The 22445-nt window shown below is 52.8% G+C and overlaps 8 protein-coding genes across 8 annotated transcripts; 4 read left to right on the forward strand and 4 right to left on the reverse strand.

Annotated features, from left to right (window-relative positions):
- Window positions 1-220: 220 nt before the first annotated feature.
- ASPBRDRAFT_193682 (DNA topoisomerase 1) lies at window positions 221-3069 on the reverse strand (the record flags this gene model as incomplete). The annotated part of the gene is made up of 5 exons (XM_067620658.1): window positions 221-355; window positions 412-861; window positions 928-1167; window positions 1220-2776; window positions 2872-3069. 5 exons carry the CDS (start codon window positions 3067-3069, stop codon window positions 221-223), a joined length of 2580 nt encoding a protein of 859 aa, XP_067482254.1.
- Window positions 3070-4302: 1233 nt separating this feature from the next.
- On the forward strand, window positions 4303-5606 carry ASPBRDRAFT_52976 (F1F0 ATP synthase subunit gamma; the record flags this gene model as incomplete). Its single annotated transcript, XM_067626983.1, has 6 exons — window positions 4303-4358; window positions 4548-5122; window positions 5182-5294; window positions 5354-5374; window positions 5427-5461; window positions 5513-5606. 6 exons carry the CDS (start codon window positions 4303-4305, stop codon window positions 5604-5606), a joined length of 894 nt encoding a protein of 297 aa, XP_067482255.1.
- Window positions 5607-6072: 466 nt separating this feature from the next.
- On the forward strand, window positions 6073-7989 carry ASPBRDRAFT_118951 (DnaJ domain protein; the record flags this gene model as incomplete). Its single annotated transcript, XM_067617209.1, has 2 exons — window positions 6073-6237; window positions 6364-7989. The coding sequence occupies 2 exons, from the start codon at window positions 6073-6075 to the stop codon at window positions 7987-7989; spliced, it is 1791 nt and encodes a 596-aa protein (XP_067482256.1).
- ASPBRDRAFT_471263 (F-box protein) lies at window positions 7913-10066 on the reverse strand. The gene has a single exon (XM_067625785.1). The coding sequence runs from the start codon at window positions 9686-9688 to the stop codon at window positions 8156-8158; it is 1533 nt and encodes a 510-aa protein (XP_067482257.1). The 5' UTR covers window positions 9689-10066; the 3' UTR covers window positions 7913-8155.
- A 5-nt stretch (window positions 10067-10071) lies between these two features.
- ASPBRDRAFT_205051 (putative disulfide isomerase) lies at window positions 10072-11773 on the forward strand (the record flags this gene model as incomplete). Its single annotated transcript, XM_067621729.1, has 3 exons — window positions 10072-10372; window positions 10436-10443; window positions 10516-11773. The coding sequence occupies exons 1-3, from the start codon at window positions 10220-10222 to the stop codon at window positions 11771-11773; spliced, it is 1419 nt and encodes a 472-aa protein (XP_067482258.1). The 5' UTR covers window positions 10072-10219.
- A 210-nt stretch (window positions 11774-11983) lies between these two features.
- Window positions 11984-15952, reverse strand: ASPBRDRAFT_40252 (ribosome biosynthesis protein KRE33). The gene is made up of 2 exons (XM_067624316.1): window positions 12505-15952; window positions 11984-12411 (listed from the first exon to the last, which is right to left on the reverse strand). The coding sequence occupies exons 1-2, from the start codon at window positions 15501-15503 to the stop codon at window positions 12204-12206; spliced, it is 3207 nt and encodes a 1068-aa protein (XP_067482259.1). The 5' UTR covers window positions 15504-15952; the 3' UTR covers window positions 11984-12203.
- Window positions 15953-17249: 1297 nt separating this feature from the next.
- Window positions 17250-20578, forward strand: ASPBRDRAFT_193688 (putative capsular associated protein; the record flags this gene model as incomplete). The annotated part of the gene is made up of 7 exons (XM_067620659.1): window positions 17250-17293; window positions 17373-17431; window positions 17488-17810; window positions 17867-18280; window positions 18330-18476; window positions 18523-18953; window positions 19003-20578. The coding sequence occupies 7 exons, from the start codon at window positions 17250-17252 to the stop codon at window positions 20576-20578; spliced, it is 2994 nt and encodes a 997-aa protein (XP_067482260.1).
- Window positions 20579-20985: 407 nt separating this feature from the next.
- Window positions 20986-22394, reverse strand: ASPBRDRAFT_119638 (glycoside hydrolase family 16 protein; the record flags this gene model as incomplete). Its single annotated transcript, XM_067617270.1, has 3 exons — window positions 20986-21438; window positions 21545-21971; window positions 22042-22394. The coding sequence occupies 3 exons, from the start codon at window positions 22392-22394 to the stop codon at window positions 20986-20988; spliced, it is 1233 nt and encodes a 410-aa protein (XP_067482261.1).
- Window positions 22395-22445: the final 51 nt, after the last annotated feature.

Here is a 22445-nt window from a genome sequence, read left to right on the forward strand (position 1 = left end):
TGTGGCAAGCAAAGAAACGGTGAATAAAGATAGGAAAAATAACAATAGTATAAGGCTCCAGAAATGCATTATGCGTAGACAATCCGTTTTACCACCGGTGTAAGCAAAAAAATATAGTAGAGGGAAAATAAATCAAGGAAACACTCTGCATCCCCAGTCAGACTTCATGGACCGAGCGGGCAGAATTGCAGAAGTTAGTTGCGACGCCGTCGAGGGAACATTAAAATTCCCAAGACTCGTCGACCGACTTGATAGCCCATTCGAACTTCTCTCGGAGGGACTTGGAGAAGAACTTCTCGATAGGAACATCGAACTTCTTGCTGAAAACCACGGTAAGGCGAGGATCGATGTAGTTCTGTGTAATGTTAGTCGATCAAGAACCATCAGCCAAAGCAAGGGACAGAAACTTACAATCTTCGAGGTTCCTAGAGCGACCTCCTTGTTCTCTTCCTTATCCTGAGCCTGAAGCTCCATCGTTTCGATGCGCTGCTCGAGCTTGGTGATCGCTGCCTCGATCTTGTCCACACTTGGGGCTTTGCCTTCGGCTTCCACCTTGCCGGTTTTGTTCTCTTTGTTGAACTTTTTCTCCATATCCTTTGCTGCCTGGAGACGGCTCTCCAGCTCGCTGGCCTTCATTTCCTTCTCGCCTTCTGCAGCAAGCTTCTCATTGTCCTTTTCGAACTTCTTCTGGATCTTCTGGCGCTGCTCTTCCACAAGGAAGGCCTGGTGCTCCTTCACCCATTCAAGATCCATATCCTCGTCCATCTCGAAGTACTTGGCGCCTCTCTTTTTCTTCAAGCTAGGCTCGAGATCGAGCATCTGTTGCTTCAGACGCCATCTTTGATACCGAAGTCCCTTGATCTAAGACATTGAGAACCGACATTAGCAATACGTCCTAATTGTAGGGTTCACCGCAAGTCAACTTACCCTTTCACTCATCTTCTCCATCTGATTGGCATGGGATGCAGCAACGGTTCGCTTATGGTTACACAGAATGGCGACCTTGCGGTTGGCATCATTGTAGGCCTTCACCTTCTCCGCGTTGTTACCCGTCGCCTTCATATCCTTAAGCAGAGTAGACATGGTGTGAGAAGCGTTGTAGGTACGGAACACCTTTGCAGTCAACCCTTGCATATAGGCCGACAAGTGCTTGTTGAGGGCGGAAGTCTACACACGAGAATCAGCAATAGAACTTTGAAAATAAGCCGTGAGTACATACCGTCAATCGATCGAAGATTTCGTCGCCCTCCTTCTTGGGTGCCTTCTTGAAGATCTTCAGGTTCTTGAAGACCTGAGTGTCGACCTCCACTTCGTCATAGAAGCGAATACTGTCCTTACCCAAGAAATCAAAGACGACCTTGTTTGGAGGCTTAAGCGTGACGTTCTCATACTTGAGGGAGCAACACCCCACAGTCTCAGCTTCGTCTTCGCCCTTCTCGTTACCAGCACGAAGAGCAAACTGGTCGATAAGGTAGACTGCCGTGGCCTTTTGGCGTTCGACCATCAGCTCATGCTTGAGGTTCTTCTGGTAATCCTTGCGGATTCGATCGATGTGGTGCTTCAATTCACGAGCCTTCTCGAACTTCTTGTAATCACTCTGGCCCTTGACATCAGAGTTGGCCGCGAGCATGACATACTTGTAGTTGCCGTTGATGTTTTCCTGCCACATGGCAAGCCATGTGCCTTCTTGATCATGTTTGACCTCTTTCCACTTGTGGCCCTCCGGAGGAGGCGGGACAGGCGCATCCTTGCCGATATTGATGGTGATCTGCTCCGGCTGAACGCGAGACTTCACGCGGCCAGTCTTAGGATGCTCACCACGTCCACGGAAGAGAGCAGGCGGTTCCACTCGGAAGTTGCCTACTTTCTGCTTCCGTCCGTCCCACATACAATACATGTAAGGGGCCTCTTGAGCATCCTTTTCAGCCTTCAGACGCTTCTTCTCAGCCGGAGGCAAAGCCTTCTTCTCTTGACGCTGATTGTCGTAGTAGGCAAAGATCGGCTGGAAGTCGCATTTGTGAAAGTCTTTGATGTCCACTTTGTTGCCCTTGGGATCAGTTGCGCCACCGGTCTTCTTAAGGATATCTCGGAAATCCATGAAGAAGTTCTTCTGGAAAGTGGGATTCTCAACATGCTGAGTCGCATTGAGCATGCCACCGAAGAAGCCCGCCACTTCTTCAGCATCAGGGTGAAGGGTGACGGGGACGCCATCATACTTCATCTTGACGTTCTTCGGAAGCGGCTCGTACGGAGGAGGGAAAACCACGCCGTTGTGTTCAAGGGTCGTCCACTTGATCGTGCCATCACCCTTGGTCGGGTCTTCCCACCATCTGTACTCTTCTTCCTCGGCGTCTTCGGCCTCCTCGCTTTCTTCTTTCTTGACGGGGGTCGACTTGGCGCTAGAGGCAGCCCGCTTCACGTGCGAGGGCAATGCAGCCTTCTCGGTGGCCTTGGTTTGCTTTGCCGTCTTCTTGACGACCGAAGGCTTCACGTCCTCGGGCTCCTTCTTCACGCCGTTGGTCTGTTTCTTGGTTGCTGCGGCCTTCGTAGTCTTCGGAGGGGCTTGCTTGCGGCTCACTTTCGCATCCTTCTCCGCCTTCTGTTGGATCTTCTTCTTCTGGGCGGCGAGTTTCCTTTCGATAGGCACGTCGGAATCGGATTCTTCACCTATAGCTGTTTCCGAGGCCTTGGGAAGCTTTCTGCCATTGAGCGCCAAGGGTACATCATCGTCCGTTTCGGGGTCTTCATGCTTCACGGAAGTGCGGCGTCGCTTGCTCTGTCGACTGGTCAGCCGCTGGAACGAACAGCGACAGCAATAGCGTCGCGAGAGAGGGGGGAACGAAGGAGCTGGCGTGGAGGTAATTGGCGTACCAAGGGTTGATCATCCTCCTCACTGCTCTCAGGTTCGGCGTAAGACTTTCTCTGACCGACGCTTGAGCGCGATTTCCGCTTGGGAACGGCGGCAGCGTCGGCATCCGCCATCTCAACATCATTTCCGGCCTGTACGGGACCAAAGCGGATGGATACGCCCGGATCAACATGGCCGTTGGTTTCCGTCGCGTCGCGCATTTTCGAGTCCGTATGGGAACCTTAAAAGCAAAAAGAGGAAGTGTAAGACTTATCGCATTCATGAGGGGGCGGGAAGATCAATGCGCAAAAGAGGTGATTGAGTCGCGATTTTGACCCCAAACAAAGGGAGGTGATGGACAACTGAGGTGGGAAAGAGAGGCGAGAAAGGGTCAGGTGAGAGCAAAGAGAGGAAGGAACACTCACTGATACGGCGACCATTCGCCTTGACAAGTGGGGTATCGTCTTCAGAAGAGCTCATGGTTGCCCGGCGATTGAAAGAAAAAGCGCGTGGGCCCAAAGAGCGAGTAGACAAGCAGAGCCGGGGTGGGAGAGCGCAGGGGCGCGCGCAAGAGAGGGCGAGTCTGCGGACCGGAGCTGGCGCTTGAAGGAGTGATGAAAGCAACGGCAGCCTGGCCAATGGGAAGGCTGCAGACAACGAGAAAGCGTCTACTTAAAAGGGAGAGACAGACATAGACCGAATAGGGAAAGACGGAAGGGAAAACGAGAAACCGGGAAGGGGAGGGTGGAAAAGAGACTCAAGCGGGAGAGCGGAGAGGAGAGGAAGCTGAAGGGGAGAGGGGGGAAGAAGAGAGAAAAGAGACAGCAGAGCCAAAGATGACGAGAGGGAAAAGAGGAAAAGCGAGGGAAAAGAGAGAGGAAAGAGAGGAAGAAGAGACGGAATGGAATGGAAAACGAGGCCGTCTTTTGGGCCTGAGGCGATCTTCACGTTTCTCCGGACCGTCAGCCACTCGCCGTGCGAGGAGGCTGGCAGCCTGAGGTGCCAAGGCTGCCGGGTCTGGAAGTTTGTATGGAAATTATGACGACTCCATTTCGATTCCCGGCGCCTCGGTGCCTGCATGCCTGAGTGGCGCTGCTGACTCAGCCGACGTAAGCCTGCGCGCAGCCGGGTCACCTGATGTGCCCGGCAACCTCGAGAGCTGCCCGTTTAGGCTTAGCTCCGCGAACGCCCGGACGGGTTGCACGGCTGGTCGCTGTGGACACCCGGACCACCAGCCATTTCACCACCAGGCTCCCCGTTTGGGACTAGCGCCGCTGGATCCCGTGCTGCCGGCTGTCGGAAGAACAGAAACAGGAGTCCAACTTCAACCACCGACTTCTCAACCGCCAGCCTACGAGGATTCCTCTACCCTCTTCCTCCCTTCCCCTCTCCCCACACTATCCCCTCTACGATTGTTTATCGTTGGTCTCTCGACCGTACGGCTCCTTTGCAAGATGTTCTCCCGTGCTGTTCGTCCGGCTGTGAGGGCTGGTAGCATCGCGGTCTCCCGGTAAGTTCTTCTCTTCCGGAATGTCCACAACACCCGCCCGTCCGTCGCCTTTTCGTTTCCCTCCCACACCCCAGCTAGGCAGTCCAGCTGTCTCCCCTCCCAATCCACCAATCCGTTTACCAGACAGGAAAAGAGACAATGGAGCTACGCACAGACAGACGGAATGGTTCAATGGCTGATTTTTTGAAGCACTGCTCCTCCCAATGCCGCCAACTTCGCGACCCTGCGTGAAATCGAGGGCCGTCTCAAGTCCATCAAGAACATCGAGAAGATCACCAACACCATGAAGGTCATCGCCTCCACCCGTCTTACTCGCGCCCAGAAGGCCATGGAGGACTCTCGCGCCTACGGTCAGACCTCCAACACCGTTTTCGAGAACGCCGAGACCAAGCCTCTCGAGGACAAGAAGACTCTGCTCGTCGTCGCCAGCTCCGACAAGGGTCTTTGCGGTGGTATTCACTCCGGTCTCAGCAAGGCCACTCGTCGCATGCTCCAGCAGTACCCCGATGCCGACATCGTCGTCCTCGGTGAGAAGGCCAAGGCTCAGCTGTCTCGTACCAACCCCAACGCCATCGTTCTGAGCTTCGCCAACGTCTGCAAGGACATTCCCACCTTCAACGATGCTCAGTCCATCGCCGACCAGATCACCCAGCTGCCCACCGACTACGCCAGCATCAAGATCATCTACAACCAGTTCCTCAACGCTCAGTCCTACGAGGCCGGCACCGTTGAGGCTTACTCTGAGGAGGCTATCACCCAGTCTCGTGAGTTATACCAGCTGTAATGTGTTTTTGCTCGTATTGAAACTGAACTCTACTTCTAGCCAACCTCTCCACTTTCGAGACTGATGACCAGACTCTGTCCCACCTCCGTGAATACGCTCTTGCCAACAACCTCTTCTGGGCTATGGCTGAGGGTCACGCTTGCGAGATCTCCGTAAGTTTTCCCGCTTAAATTTAACATTATTTTGGAAAATGTAACTAATGTGATTGTAGGCTCGTCGTAACGCCATGGAGGCAAGTATCATTCAGATGTTCGAAATGAGACCAGACTAACTTCTTAATACAGAACGCCTCCAAGAACGCTGGTGAGATGATCAACAAGTAAGTCCCTAAATTCACTCGAATTCACAGATCAAGACTAATACCGTGCAGGTTCCAGATCTTGTACAACCGTCAGCGTCAAGCCGCCATTACCGGTGAACTGGTTGAGATTATCACTGGTGCCACCGCCAGTGCGGACATGTAAAAGCTTCCATGAAGCTTGTGTGGGGAGGAGTCGCCATGTGTGTAGACTTACTCATAAATACCTAGATGCTTGTCAGCCTGTAAAATCTATCACTATCTTTTCTTTGTCATTGTTTTTCTATGTTTTTATGACCAATTGGTAGCGTGAAGGAAAGGCTGCTGTCATTACACAACATCTTCCCACTCAGGCAATTCTAGGCGGGAATATCAAACGGGAACTTCCCGTCATTTCACGTTTGCATTCACGCGCTGCACTTCACGTATCTGGGGGAAGTTCCTTTCATTCACTGCTTCCCTTCGCAGATGTGTCCGACCTTCTCAACACTTCCTCTCGGCGTTTTCTTTCTTCTCTCCCTGCACCTTCCTGCGACCCCCGTCACTTCCCCCTCACGCCTACACATACTTCTCAAGTCCCCCGTATCTGCATATCTACTCTAAACTTTCAGGAATCAACTCATACAGTCAAGATGTATTCCACTACACGCGTCACAAACTACTACTCAATCCTGGGTATCTCCCACAACTCAACTCTAAAGGATATCAACAGTGCGTACAAGAGGCTCGCACTGAAGCATCATCCAGACAAGCAAGGCACCGGCAGTGGAGATGTCTCGAACGACGAGTTCCAGAAGGTGAGTGGATTGAACGAACGAGTATCTGAACTTCACAAAACAAATCACCGTTCCCTATAATGGCCATTGTCATCACTACACAATCCGTCAAGCAATATGAGCAAGCTGAATCTCACACTACTCTAGATCCAAAAAGCCATCGAAATCCTCCGCGATCCTATCCGGAAGCAAGAGCACGACGATGTCCTCCGTGGGGCTGGCTACTATTTCTGCTCTGTCCCATTTATATCTGACGACGAGTACGAAGATTGGGAAGAAGGAACTTGGAGACCTACGAGCGGGAAGCGCTACGATTTCAGCGACCCCAAGGAACTGTACAAGTACAAGTACGGTCATAGTGTTCATATGGATCCCTTTGCTCCTGAGTCTCTGGTCGAAAAAGCTCGCGTGGAGATTGAGATCAGAGTAGGTGAGCAGCTGAAGAGAGAGGCTGAGGCCGCGGAGGCCGCTGCGGCTGCGGCTGCGGCTGCGGGTGATGTGGGTAGTGAGAATGGAGATGATGAAGGCGAGGAAGATGAAGGAGTTGATGGGGGCGTTCTCTTCGAGAAGCCTCAGCATTTTCAGGACATCCTGGAGTATCTTCGCAAGCAGGAATTTGCCAATGTGGAAAAAAGAAAACGGGCGATGCAAGCCAATGTTGATAAGGATGAAGAGAGGCTGAGAAATGGGGAGGAAGAGGAATTTGATGATGATAAAGAGTTCTCCCGCGGCTATGGTAATGAATATTGCTGGAGATCTAAGGAGGCCGGGTCCGATGTTCCCAGAGAGTGGCACGAAGACTTTTACTATAACGAAGATGACGGGGTATACTATGGTGGAGACGAGGATGAGGGCGAAGGGGAATATGAAGAGGAGGAGGATGACGACGACGACGAAGAAAATGATGAAGGAGAAGATGACGAAGATGACAACCGCCGAGAAAACAAGGACGACGACGAAGATGACGAGCAATCCCAAGGCCCAGGAGCAGGAGCGACAAGTCGGCCCAACGACAACCCTCATGAGTCGGATCGCTACGATGATGACAGTTACTATCATTCCGATGAGGAGGAGGAATACGAAGGTGGTGGTAACAACAATGGAGCAGATATCTACTTCTTCCAATATTCTAGCACTGCGATCAAGCAGCCTGCCTCGGGCTCCTCTCAAAGCACCGAGTACATGACTGCCAGATGTACCAGAGATTCAGAAGAAGAGTATGTCCCGGATGAAGCTGGGGGTATCTCTCTCACCCTGTTTATGAACCAATCGCCTCAGTCCTCCGAATCAAGCATCTCATCCTCAAGCTCCATTATGCCTCGTTCCTCCCCCTCCATTGAACCCAACACCACCGCCAACGCCAACATCGACGATCCGCTCCTCTGGCACTTCTACTCCAAACTCACGGATCGCAGCAACCTCTACACGAGCCAAGACTTCCTTTTCGAGGTAACTGGCTTGATCTTTGAGATCTATTGCCAGTGGCTAGAGGGTGTCCGCCTCACGTTTCCGGAGGCGAAGCCGCTCACCAAGGGGCAGGGAGATGCTCCGGCTTGCCTCCATCTGGGCGGCTGGGAGAAGAGGTTTGGCCGAGAGAAGTGTGGTGGGTGCCATCTTCGGCAGCCGCTCTATATGCTTATTTGCCCTGGATGCGGAGTGGAGATGTGCGTGGGGTGTAGGTTGACTTCCGCTGCTGGTGCTGCTGCTGGTAGTAAGGGGAAGGGGGTGGGGGATTTGCTGGAGGGATGGGATGTTGCTGGGCTGGGCTGGTAGAGTGTGGTTGTCTTTCTTTCTTGATAGTTAGTGACGCAGACATGGTTTAAGTTTCCTTGGTCTTGCACTTTTTGATGCTTTTCTTTTCTTTTCTTTTTATGCATGGAAACCTAGTCTAGTGGAGTTAAGTATGCAGATGAGATTTCTTGAACAACAAGCCGTCACCTCATCTATCAAACCTAAAAATGACAAGCTCACGATTGTGATTCTGGCCTATCACGTAGTCCTCTGTCCCATAAATCTTGCCCATCCCAGTGAGGTCCGTTACAACGCTCTCGGGCAAGACGACCGCCGAATCAGGCGAGCTAACAGCCAAAAACATCGTTATCTCGCTCTGGGATATTAGTCCTTCCAGGTAAAGGCAATAACCCACCTTAGCCTGCTCATCATACGACTCACAAAGTATGGAATACCACGGTCCATCGCAGATCGCATTAGTGATAGGATTCGTCTGCAAGCTACAATTCCCCCGATACACCGGCAGCGCAAAGTCAACGGACCGTCGCCAGCACGGTCCCTCGCCCACGATTGGGATGGTTGTAACCCACACCTCAGATACCCATTCGTTGGGGACAAGAACCCACGGTGCACGGCCCGCCAACGTGCCTTCGAAGATCTCTATAGACTGGTCATCGTCGGTGATGTTGAGGGATTGCATTGCCGGGAGACCTCGCTGACGGACGCCGTAGAAATCCAGTTCTCTGAATCCGAAGCGAGAAATGATGGTTGGTCCTGGGTCTTCTTCCTCGGACTCGACTCGCAAGCGACCCGTCGGGTCTAAGGAAGGTCGGTAAGACGAGGGTTTGGAGATGTCCCATACGGACAAGGATTCGATTGGGGCGTCCTCGTCTGCCGTGTAGAGGCTGCGGTTGGGTTGCCAGATGTAGATGGCATAATGGGTCTTGCTGTGCGTGGAGTAAAATCGATCTCGCTCGCTGAGAGGATGGCCAAGGAACATAATTTTCCACTCGTTCCGGAAGTTCACGCTCCAGCCATTGTCATCCTTTTGGTTTACATCGAATGAGGTAGCAAAGTGTCGGTGGACACCGTCGCTGTCGTTGAGCCAGTGAAAGGCTTTGTTTTCTGCCCATTCAATAACAAGGACTCGTTTCTGGAGACGCACCCGGCGTATTACCTTTCCGACGATGATGAATGGTACCATGAATTGTCTGTCGGTCTCGAGGTCCATCAGGACAAGACATGAATGATCTGCACTTGGGTATACCAGGAGTCCGTCTTCGTAGGACCAGAAGGTCTCGCCGAAGGACCGATCGATGATCTGCATGTATTGGCTGGCGTGGAATTCCCAGGGCTGCACGGGGAACCAGTTCCTCTCGCCTGTGATTCCGAACTCGTCGCAGAGCTTGTACTTGTGCATTGTTTGGGGGTCTAGCCGGCTTCGATGGTCGTATTTCGTCGTGACATGATCAAAGATCTTGGACACGCGAGTGTCGAACTCTGCCGTTTCCAGTGATTCTGCGCGTTCAGAGTCTAGCTGTCGGACTTCTTTGGCCAATGGGTATCGTCTCTTTAGCATTGGAAGCAGATTGGCACCAATTCGAAAAGCGACGTTCCAGGACTTGCAGACTCGTCGGCAACGGATGACATCGCCGGGCTCGAGATGCTTTAGTACAAGCCAGAAGAGCTCCCGAGGCAGAAGGGCCATGCCCTTGCCTTCAGAGCGTTCTGCATTGAACATTATCGGTTTGATAGAGAATTGAGTGAGGCGGGGAAGTGCCTGGAGCTTTTCCGAGCACTAACTGAAAGACCCTCGATTAGCAGATAGTCACTAAACTAGCCTAACTCTGTCAGATAGATCGGTAGTATGGGCTCCGCACAAACAAAGGATCTTATGGGCCCAGAGCTCGGAGCTTGTGCCTCATTGAAGCTTCCCCGTGAACAGGATTGTTGATGCCATGGATTTATAGAATAGTTTGGATCCCGTGGAGAATAGAATGGATGCCATTCATGGGGGAATGAACAATGGACTGACTGATTTGATGGCGGGAAGCATTGAACGGATGGATCCGCCGCCATTCCAATTCCATACAATTTCAATATTACTTTTCTAAGACATTTCGCGTCACATGCCAAGAGCTTCAGGACACCTTGCTTCTATCTACTTCTTCTGTCCTCTTCTCTCCCCATCGTCTCCTTCAATTCATCCCCTCTGGGCGATGCTTTAGCTGCTACCCTTGGATTCCTTGTCGCATCTTCCTCACCCGCAATCATGCTGCAAGCCAGCTCTGCATTGCTATTCATTACGTCGCTTCTGGCGGCGTTGCCCGTCAACGCTGATGGATTGTATACGAAGAAGTCCCCCGTGTTGCAGGTCAACCAGAGGAACTACGACCAGCTGATTGCAAACTCCAACCATACTTCGGTGAGTACCAGCTGTGCAGTCTATTACCAATCGTCAACAAACAAGTCTAACAAGCTCTCTTAGATCGTAGAGTAAGCAGCCATCGATCACCACCCTACCCATCTAGCTCCCCCCCGATTCTAAGCCTCCCCGCTCTCCTCCAGATTCTACGCTCCTTGGTGCGGCCACTGTCAGAACCTGAAGCCTGCCTACGAAAAAGCCGCAACCAACCTCGACGGTCTAGCCAAAGTTGCGGCCGTCAATTGCGACGATGACGACAACAAACCCTTCTGCGGCCGCATGGGCGTCCAGGGCTTCCCTACCCTCAAGATCGTCACCCCCGGCAAGAAACCCGGAAAGCCCCGCGTGGAAGACTACAAGGGCGCGCGGAGCGCCAAAGCGATCGTCGAAGCCGTTGTCGACAGGATCCCCAACCACGTGAAGCGCGCAACAGACAAGGACCTGGACACCTGGCTCGCGCAAGATGAAGAGTCTCCCAAGGCCATCCTCTTCACGGAGAAAGGCACGACCAGCCCTCTCCTTCGCGCCCTGGCCATCGACTTCCTCGGTTCCATCCAAGTCGCCCAAGTCCGCAGCAAGGAAACCGAAGCCGTCGAGAAATTCGGCATCACCGAGTTCCCGACCTTCGTCCTCCTCCCGGGAGGTGGTCAAGACCCCATCATCTACGACGGCGAACTGAAGAAGAAGCCCATGGTCGAATTCCTCAGCCAAGCCGCTGCTCCTAACCCGGATCCTGCTCCCAAGGGCTCGGCCGCTCCCCCCGATAACAAGAAAAAGCCCGTCGAATCTGCAGACCCCAAAGTCGTCCCGGACGACGCCAAGGAACCCAAACCCGCCAGTGTACCCATCCCGGCTCCTCCCATTGACACTCTACCCACTGCGGAAGCCCTCGAGGCTGCCTGCCTGTTGCCGAAATCCGGTACCTGTGTGTTGGCTCTCCTCCCTGAGCCTAGTGAGTTGGATGCAGAGCTCCCCGGACCGGCCAAGAACGCCCTCCTCAGTCTGGCTGAGATCTCGCACAAGCACGCCATCCGTAAGAGCAAGCTCTTCCCGTTCTACAGTGTCCCGGCTATCAATAGCGGAGCTCAGACCCTCCGCGCTGGGCTCGGTCTGCCTGAGGATAACTCCGTGGAGATCATTGCTCTGAATGGACGTCGTGGCTGGTGGCGCAGGTATGACTCAGTTGAGGGTGCAGAGTACGGTCAGGAGCGTGTCGAGGCTTGGATTGATGCTATCAGACTGGGTGAGGGTGAGAAGCAGAAGTTGCCTGATGGTGTTGTCATTGAAGAGGTAGTTGAGGAGAAGGTCGAAGAACAAGAAGAAAAGACCGAAGAGAAGGTTGAGGAAGAAGTCGAGGAGCCCGTTGAGGAAAAGCCGGCGGTTGACCACGACGAACTGTAAAACACATAACCCCGTATGGAGTGCATGAATTTGTTGTCATCTTTAGCTCAGGTGTTTATTAGGTCAAATGATTTATTCGGATGAAACTTGCTACTGATAGCTAGCTTGTTTCTCCATACTAAGCATCAATAGCATTATTATAATCTACTGTTAGTAGCTACTCCAATGTCATTAACCAGGTAATCCTACTTGAGATCTTATATGAACGAACACCTCTAAAATAATTCAATTAAGACTTTTTCAAACCCACCCACATCATATATACAATACAACTATACAACCATACATCATATAAAGAGATTCAAAGAACACACACATAACACCATGATCTAATCAATGCATAGAAAGACATTCCCACTTGGAACAGCCAAGTAGGTTGTAAAATAAAATGAAGAGAAGGCAAGTGCAATTGAAGAAAGAAAGCAAATAACTAATGCTTCTTCTTCTTCCCCTCCGTTCCCTTCTTGATGATTTTCTGTCTCTTGGAATCGATCTCCTGGTCGTAGATCTCACGAGCCGACTCGCCCTTCTTGCGCTTGATCTGCTTGCTGGTCTTGACGCTGACGGTGGAGGCGCCGCCGCTGCGGATCTGCTTCTCGGCTTCTTCCCATGCCGCGCTACCGTGGTTGATCTCGTATCTGGAGACTGTAAATCAGTTATTGTCATTCAATGATTATGAGTGGGTATCTCTAGAAAAGGTTAAGGGAAAATTTGGGGTGGGGAGGACTAACTTGTCAAGAGGGAGAGCATCGATCAAGGCGCGCTGCTTCTCACGAAGCTCCTCGTTAATTTCTTGACCACCCTCACGGAGTTCGTCATCCAGGCTGGTCTCCAGAGGCTTGAAGCGCTCGTCGGGGAGCTCGTCGTGCGCCTCGGAGGTGATTCGAGCGGAGGGGGCTTTCTCTACAGGCATGGTCTCGGCGACGGCGCCTTCAACAAGGTTGCGGAAATAGGTGGACACCTTGCGGATGATCTTGAGGAACATGGCGAGGAGCTGGGACGAGGGGAGGGTGAGTTCCTTCTCGAGCGTGTCGAGATTCTTGCGCTGCAGACCAATGGCGAGCAGGATGGATTGCTGAACGCCGGACAGGCTGACCTTGCCGCTGAGGCGGCCGGAGAAGTAGTACTCGGCGATGATGGGGACCATGTCGAGGATGACGTGGTAGTCGAGGAGGTTGTTGGCGTAGCTGTCGAGACGCTTGAGGTCGAAGGGCGAGAAGGCGGCGTCGAGCTCGGCCTTGGTCAAGGGGTTCTGGGAGATAGAGGGGTCAAGTTTGGCGCCGGAGTTGGCGGACTCGCAGATGCTGAGAGACAGCACGGAGGGGAACTCGCGGAACTGGTACGACAACAAAGACGAGAAACGCTTGTGGAAGTCACGCGAGAAGGCACCCAGCCAGGCGGCATCGTTGGAGCCGGTGCTCAGGGTGCGCAGCATCACGCAAGAGTGCTCGCCGGTCAGGTCGTTGGGGGTCTGGCGGAGGTAGACAGGGGAGAAGGACGAGCGCTTCCAGAACTTGTGTAGAGATGGGGTGAGACCGAAGCTGACACCAACGTAGTCGAGAGCGTCAGGGCGACGTTCGGACAGTTTGCCGAACAATGGGGGCATAGTGTGGATGTCGCGGACCTTGACGTTGTCGTCCAGGAGGTTGGCGTTGGCCAGCTCCTCGTCGGTTACCCGGACCATCTCATCCTGAGGCTCGGGAATATCCTCCGAAAGGCTGGTGAACTTGCCCTCGTAGAAGTCAATGAGCAGCTCCAGGGCCCGAGAGCCATATCCCATGCTCAGATACTCTGGGTTCGTGGCGATACGGACAATTCGGGCACCCGAAAGACCGGCAAAGTCCTCATCTTGATATTGCTGGCTGACCAACCATGGGATCAGATCTCCACCTGCCCGCTGGCCACGGCTCAGGCTGTTGAGGACACTCTGTCGGCTGATGCGACCTTCCAGCGCAACCTGAATGACACAGAGGGGTTCAGGGAGCTTGGTAGCTTCTTCATCAATGGGGGGAACGAGAACAAACAGCTGGTGCGCGGGCGCATCGCTCATGAGCTGAAGATCATTGGGTGTGTTCTTATAGTGGCTGGCAACGTAGAGAGCCATCATCTGCTGGAGGAACTTTTCGGAAACAGGGTGGAAGGAAAATAGGGTATCACGGTTGACTTGCAGCAGTTGACACTGTGAAGGGTGGGGAGTGCCCTGAGTATTCATGCGAGACTTGGGCAGAGTAGCGTCCAGGCAAAGGACCTTGTTCAACCACTTCTCCACCGAATCACCCGGTGCGTATCTGATGGGTTCCGAAAGGGTGATTTCTCTCAAAGACCGTCCAGCCAGACTCTTGTCAATGTTCTTGGCAACCTTGCCCGTGGCACGATCCGCGACATCAATATCCTCCTCACCGCTGACCTTGACGCCTCCCCGGGACTGCTCGCGAAGCTGTTGGATCAGCTTCAGGGAGAGGGACCGGCCCGTTCCTTCGTAACCGTTTATGGTAGAGGCCATGAAGACCAGATACGGTCCCATCAGCTTACGGACCAGAGGGAGAGGGATGGCGGCGGCTTCATCGATCACCAGCAGCTCAGCCTGACCAAGGACGTGGGCGTCTTGAGGCTGGATGTACTGGATGGTCTGACGGTGCTGACGATGGATGTTGACACGGACGATGGCCTTGTTGAAATCGGGGTTGGTCGATTGAAGGATGGTGTAGTCAACATGGTCGAGGTAGCCGAGGGCGTCAAAGCCCTTGAACACGAACTCAAAGAGGGTCTTCAAGTTCTCGGGGCTGGGTGAGGTGATGAAGATGTTGCTGTAACCGTGCGCCACAGCAGCCGCAATGGCGACACCAAGAGCTGCGGATTTACCGCGACCTCTAGCAGCGGTCAAAGCGACAGTGCTCCGAAGGGTCTTCTCAGCGATCGCGTCGACGAACGTCAAGAGCGCCTTCGCTTGGTCAACGGTGCGAGCCAAGCTGACCAACGAGCCCACAGGCTGGGAGTCTGCCAAGCTCTCCTTGATCTCCTTCAGCTCCTTCTTTGTGCCAGTATTGGTATCGTCGATCGATTCCGGCGGAGGCAGGGGCTTCACGCTCTTTCCTCCGGAGATGGGCAAGACGTTCAACTCGTCATCCACGACCAGGCAGGAATCGCAGCTACCAAGAGACAGGATGAAACGCTCGTTGAATCTGGCGGTGACATCGTCGTGGGCTTCAGTGCGGTATCTGGAGTGGATATCCATGGACAGTGTGTACAGCTGCTTCAAGCTGTTCATGCCCTTCAACAGCAGCAGGACGATACCACCTCCTTCGACGGTCTCAACAGTCCGGGCGAGCAAGTTCGGGGTCATGGCCTCAAAGTCCTGAAGCACACACATTCCGTAGGTGTTACCGAGAATCTTCTCGGTCTCCTTGTAGTAGACATAGCGGATTTGGTTGAGGGTGATGAACAGCTCGAACGGATCCTCCTGGTTGGGTTCTCTGATTCCGCGCTTGACCTCCTTCTTGATCTTAGCCTCGCGCTTCTTCCGATGACTTGTGAATCCTAGCAAGTCCTTCTTGTAGGCCCACAGCACAGACTTGTTCTGCTTGACATCGACGCTCGACATGATATAATGGAGGTGGACGATGACATCCTTTGCGCGATCGCCAACGACGACGAAGAAGCTCCGCTTCTTCTCCTGCACGCCATTTCGGATGAGGGCCGGAATACGGGAATCAATCGCTTTGCGGGGCATGTTGTCGGCTGATTCCTGTGACCCTGGAGAGGGGAGATGGTTGACTTGGGGGGTTTAAATGAGCGCTCGCAGAAAGGTCTCGATGGCCCGCGAACGAAAATTCGTAGACGGCGGCGGGGACCACAAATCGCGGGACTGCAGTGGCTATACAAGAACACCACTTGACTCGCGAAGCAGGGATACACAGGCCAGGCCCTCGAGATATCAGGAGAAACGGACGGCCAGGTAGAGAAACTGAGACTCACACTGCCGATGAACTCTGCGATTCTTCTCGCCGACAAAAAAAAGTTATCGCCGAAAATCAGAACTGCCGCTTGGAACCGCTTTCCGTATGGGTCACCGCCTAGTACCAGCCTGAGGCATACAGAATGTGGTTCCTGACTCGATTTGTATCACGTGATAGACATCTGACAGGGACAGGCAATATTCAGGTAGTTGGTGGTATGCTACTTGGTAGCACACGCGATCTAATTCCTATTGAGGTGCATTGAATATCTTAACGGAGTCGATTAGCCAGTCAGGAGGCTAACGGGAAATCTACGTTGACCTGCCATAAAGTCATCAGGATTTGTTTGCCCGTGAGGTGATTGGTTCTTGTTTGTTCTACTGTAGTTAGCGATCGGCTATTTTGAAAGACTGATCCTCGTATTGTACTTATCGAGGAGCCAGCGTAGTTACTTAGTAGTATGGAGTATTGATAGTATAACTATATTGTGCGTAGGACTTTTTTTCTATTGCAAACAGTATCCAGGTTTTCATGGTCGGAGGATGAAATTCCCATCGGAAAAGCCCAGGCAGGCAGGCATGCAGGAAGATCCCACTCGGTCAGTCTCAGCTCGAGTCCCCACGGAGTCTCCACGCTTTACCCGCCGCCAGGATATCGCGCAGTCCCTGCCAACGATGACTGGGTGAGTTGGCTCAGGTTTGACTCTTGGACTCCCTGGAGATCCAGAGTTTTCAGGATTGATGATGCCACCCAGAGGGGCACACGGGAGGGGAGATTGCCCGATCAGGGAGAGGATCAGCTCCGGATGGACCAAAGATGGATCATGGAATGGCTGGACCCTGACGCTAAGCGCTGCAACCTGCCATGTCGTTTTCCTCTTCCTTTCAGGATGACTGACCGTTTCACTGGGAGTGTGTTTACTGCAGCGTCTCTCGCAGCTACAGGAGTACGTACGCGTTCAGTGACACCACTTCTGATATGGCCGATGGACTGAGCGGTAACTCTTGGCCAGTCATTCGACCGGAAGGATGATCGTCGTGGAATTAAGAGTGCTGACGTGCTCGAGGAAGGCAATGGGCAGTGCAGCTATCTGGACACTAAGGACAGGTTCCTCCCGTGTTGGTGGAATGAGGATGGCCGTGATGGTCGCGAGCCGTGGGCCAGACCCCCTTCGTTGACGCAATCCCCTCGAATCCCGGGCATGGTCCCCTTATCTCTTCCTGGGAGTGATTCTGATTCTAGGATATGTTTTTGGTTGTTGTCGTTCCCTTTGTTGTGCCTCTTCTCTTCCCCCTTCTTTCCTCCACACCTTTCAACTACATTCTACTTGGCCCCTGGCCAGGACGTTAAAGTGACGGCTCCACCTCCTTGCGGCATCCCCAGCCAGGCACCACAGTTGCTTACTCCCTTGCGGATCTATTCTTCTTGCGCCGGAATTTGCCTGTGCGCTGCATGATGTGAATGTCATTCAAACCATGATGGCCATTAGCTTTCTGTGCCCATAACTTTCCTTTGGCGTCATGGTATTTCTCTCTGCTGAGACCGGCCTCAAGGCCGCAGTAGGGTAAGTATAAGCATACCCTTTATACCACCAAGGATGCCCATCTCTGTTACTCAACTGAGCGACCTAACGCGACGCACAGGGTATTTTTACTGAGCTGTACCTTTATTTCGACGTCTTACAAGACTACATTCGCTTTCGGTAGGCTACCGAGTCAAACGGTCTCTGTCCACAATACTAATTGAATGTCCTACTAGATCATCCTCTCAACACGGCCGTGTTGGCCTGCTTCTTCGCAGGCATCTGTCTTTTAATTCTGAGCCGATTCATCCATCGCATACCAAAGGTCGCTTCGTCTGCTCCTAAATACTCCGCCATTCCACTCACAGAACGGGACCAATCTCTCGAAGAGCCATTCTCGCCAATCAGCTTGGACAGCAACAGCAGCTTTGCTCTCACTCGCTCGCGCAGCTCGGCGCGATGGATCAAAGTAGGCTTACTCTCGGTGCTTGGATGCATCCGAATTGCTCTGTATCGCGACCTCACTTTTCATACTGAATGCGCGCCGGATGGATACGCGGTAAGTGGCTAGCAGGTAGACCTTCGGCGACCGCGCTAACCCGACTTCCTGTACAGTATTCCATACCTTTCTGGTTGGCCCTCTACGACTACTGGCGCAATCAACGCAATCGACCGGTTGCGAAATGGTCCGCTCCTGAGCACCCGCAGAATGCGCAGCTGCGTGCCATAGTTACCTTTGCCAGTCGCATGCACAATTTCCTCTTTCAGAGCCGTTTGAGATATGTCATAGCGGCATTTTTCCTCTTGGCTGGTGGATACATCACCGTAACATTTAGTCATGGCTTGCAGTCAACATACATCTGCCCCAATACCTCTAGTTTACATACGCGCATGCGCGTCTTCACGATCTTCAGTCTCATTCTCGACTTATTGATTTTGATCGGCGCGGCTGAATTAGCAAGCGAAGGATCCCGGTCGGGAGACAGCATCAAGAAGCCTCCTTTGGCTTCCTGGGCCTACAGCCTACTGGTGCGTCGATGTGACTTGTTACCCAAACTAAACTGACCATGGCCTGAAGGGAGTGGCTGTTTTCTACACCATCGTTGTGATCATTCTCGTCGCTACTTCCGACGGCGACGATCGCTTCATTAGCGCTCAATATCTACGCAGTGCGGTCGGTCAAGCAGTGCTGGTGACTTGTGTGGTCGCTGCGGCATCCCAGTTGGTAGGTACGCGAAACCGTGTCTTGTGGCCAAATACTGACTGTTTAGATTCCGTGTTATGGTATCACTGGGCTGGCTGTGCTGGCGGGCTTCGTCACACTCTACTTCACTTGGGCATCTAGTCTGTTCAACGGACAACATCCATTCCCGTTGATTTTCGCCTCCCGCGCTTTCGCAGCCCTTTTCTTCATCTTTGCCGGGGGCGTAGCCTTTCTTTTTGCTCGGACGGCTTCAGAAGATGAAGCGCAATTTCTATATCGATTCAACCTGGCTATGCGAATCGCTTTCGCTCTCCTCACTGCAATCGGCCTCATACTGGTGCACCAGCAACATAGCGCGGCGCATCTGCATCCTATTGATCTGCTTGTGTACGACGGGAGACAGCACCACGATCAATGGCTTGCGCGGGCCAACAGCAGTCAGACTCTCGCAGATGCTGTGAGGAAGTACCGCGCCCAATACAATCAACATCCACCACCGTGCGTCGTCCCACCATTGCATATCTTGGTTTAAGGCTAACTAGATCAGGAATTTTGATAAATGGTACGAATATGCTGTCAACCGATCTTCCCTAGTCATGGATGAGTTCGACCAAATATACGCAGACCTTCTACCCTTCCGTGCATTGCCACCTGCGCAAATCCGGGACATGACGCAGAAGCTGGCGACAAATCCGTACAATGAGATCGGTGCGATCAGCATCCGCAACGGCAAAGCTCGAGTGCAGGAAGGGATCAAGCCCACGCATGCGTGGATGGTGATTAGCGCTTCCAAGATGATTGAGAAGTTTGCTGAGTTCCTCCCCGATATGGATCTGGCATTCAACCTGAACGATGAGCCTCGGGTTTCAGTTCCCTGGGAGAGAGTCTCAGTACTCCGTCACCAAGCGAGGTCTTACGGTTTACCCCCGGAGGACAGCATCCAGACCGAGTGGTCGACTGATCGCGGTGCTCAGTGGGGACCAATCGAGCCGGCCGACCAGACGACAGAAACCATGTTTGTTGACAACTCCTTCAAGCACATCTTTGATCGCTACGTGAGCTCCACCTGCCCACCCTCTTCCTCAGCTCGTAGTCAGCGCATCTGGGACCGCCGGCACATCTGCCTTAGCTGCGTTCGCCCGCACTCACTGGGAGAGTTTCCATCCGACTGGGCCGCAGCGACAGACATCTGCCACCAGCCCGACCTTGCCTCTCTGCACGGGTTCTTCCTATCTCCAGCATCATTCAAAGTCACCCAAGACTTGACCCCCGTCTTCAGCCAGAGCACCATCGCTGGCTTCAACGACATCATTTTCCCCAGTCCTTGGAACTACGTTGACAAGATTGAATACAAGCCGTCAGAAGAACACCCCGACGCAAATTACACTGATAAAGCCAACACACTCTTCTGGATTGGCAGCACATCCGAAGGTGTCAGCAATCACGGCGAGTGGAAGGGCATACCACGCCAACGACTCGCCCACCTAGTGAACAACAACACACTAAACAGCGTCTCCGTCTTTCTTCCCACCAACGAAGCAGACACCTACATGTACGAAGTCGTCAACGGCCGCGCCCCCTCCAACGCCCTCCACCTCGACACCTCCGTCAACGTCATCGACCCCATTGTCCGCTGCCGCCGGGAAGACTGCGACGACCAAAGCAAAGAACTCGGCGCAGCCTCCCGCGTCGACTTCCAATCCCACTGGCAGTACCGCTACTTGTTCGACTCGGACGGTGCCGGCTTCAGCGGTCGATTCCTCCCCTTCATGCAAAGCCACAGCCTCCCATTCAAGACTGGTCTGTTCCGTCAATGGTTCGACTCACGCATCACCCCGTGGCTGCACTTTGTACCGATCGATATCCGTCTACACGGGTTATGGAGCACTTTGGCGTATTTTGCCGGCGTGGATGCGACTCTCCCCGTAAATGGTGCTACACGGCACGTCCACATGCCGCCGCACGATATTGAAGGGACTTGGATTGCCGAGGAGGGGCGGAAATGGGCCAACCGGGTGATTCGCAAGGAAGATATGGAGATTTACTTCTTCCGGTTACTGCTAGAATGGGGACGGATAACTGATGACCGGCGAGATGAGTTGGGATATCGACTTGACATGTAATGATTGATGATGTGTTTGTTTATATATATACCTAGGGTTTTTAGTTTTTTGAAGTAGTTGATACTAGAAATTTGGAAAGAATGTGAACTTCAATTGTGACTGTTCTAACGAGTGACGGGTATAGTCAGTAATGATGAAACGAGCGATTAGTACTTACTACCTAAGTGGAAGGTAGTAAGGTACAATGTTGTTATGTCCGTATAGATCCAGATCTATACACATGCATGCATGAATGCACCGAATGAGTGAAACTGAAACAACGAGCCAACCAACCAAGCATGCTTGCAAAACGAATGACCGAAATCCCAGGCACCCTATGTAATATCAATCAAGCAAATGAGCGATGAACGAGCTGATGATTAGATAGATGATGAGATGAATGGTTCAGACGAGACAAGATGAGGGAACTAGAAAATCATCCCCGCCAACATATTCCTCCTTTCCCACCTTGCCTTCCTCACGAGCGATGGGCTAGGGAACGACGAGTTCGACGCCGATGCGTTTAGCTTCTGACCATGTTGGTTTCTTCCTCCTCTGACGGGACGAGAATCATCATCATCATCATCGTCGTCGTCGTCGTCGTCGTCGTCGTCGTCGTCGTCGTCCTCATCATTGTCATCGGAATCGGAATCGTCATCGTCATCATCGTCATCCTCATCATCACCATAATCAACCACCCCAGCAACAGTAGCCTCATCATCATCCTGATAAACCTTCAAGGAATTAATATTCCAGTAAGCCTCCGCAAAGGCCTCCGGATTATTCGCCACATAATCAGTACAAGAACTCGCGACGGAGGCACAGCTGCCCGAGCCCCAGACATTGCCGGCCCAGTCGCCGCAGAAGGTAGTATCGAAGATCTATACATAGTACCCCAGTATTAGCACTAATTCAACACATCGATATAAATCGAGAAGGTACAACTGGAAATAAAACAGGGGAATGATCGGGGTTTGGGGGACATACAATCTGCAACCCATCAAAATGACTATCAATATCACAATCCCCCTGGAAGGTCGCAACTGGGGTGCCCCAAGAATCCGGGTCCGGATTTCCCGAATTAATATCATCAGGGATACTTCCCCTCCCGAAGAACCAGATACTAATGGCATCTGAAGTCCATTCTGTCGCGAAGACGCCGCCGCCATTGGCGTTGAAGGCTGTGCCGTACGAGGTGGCGTCGGGGTCAGTGATACCGCACCCGGCGTTGCTGGATTGGCCAGAGGCGTAGACGTAGCAGTTGGAGGTGGTCATGGAGCCAGTAAAGTCTGCGGACGAAGAGACGCTGCAGCCATCGCTGGTGTGAAGGGTCATGTCGTTGCCGGATTGTTGGTTGACGCCTTCGATGATGTCGATTTCGCCGTTGTTGGGCCAGTCGGCGCCGAGGAGCCAGCTGTAGTTGTTTATCTTTTGTCAGGGTGATGGTCTTTGCGAAGGGTGGGGGCTATGGGAAGGGAGCTTACAAGGCAGGCCAGGTGCCGCAGACGCCTCCTGGCATGTGTTCGAGGTCTAGGATGAAGAGACCATGATTGTAGGTGGCGTCGCTGGAGATGCGGACGCTTTGACGTCCGTTGCTGGCGACGTTGGTGTGGTCGACGCCCATGTAGACGGAGTCGCCAGCAGAGATATAACCATTGTCCTGGGCGGTGGATTCATCGACATAGTCGACGAAGCCGTTGGTGGGGTCGGTCCCGGTGAAGAAGGAGAAGCCGTCGAAGAAGCCAGAGCCGGAGTAGTCGTCTTGTAAAGTGTAGGCTGCAGAGCTGAGCTGCGCCGTGAGGCCGAGGGCCGAAAGAAGAGTGGCGGTGCGTCGCATCGCGATAATCGAAATGAAGTGTCTTTATGGTTTTTGATTTCCAAAGAGAGG

The sequence above is a fragment of the Aspergillus brasiliensis genome (assembly GCF_001889945.1).
Source record: "Aspergillus brasiliensis CBS 101740 unplaced genomic scaffold ASPBRscaffold_3, whole genome shotgun sequence".
Taxonomy (NCBI): Eukaryota; Fungi; Ascomycota; class Eurotiomycetes; order Eurotiales; family Aspergillaceae; genus Aspergillus; species Aspergillus brasiliensis.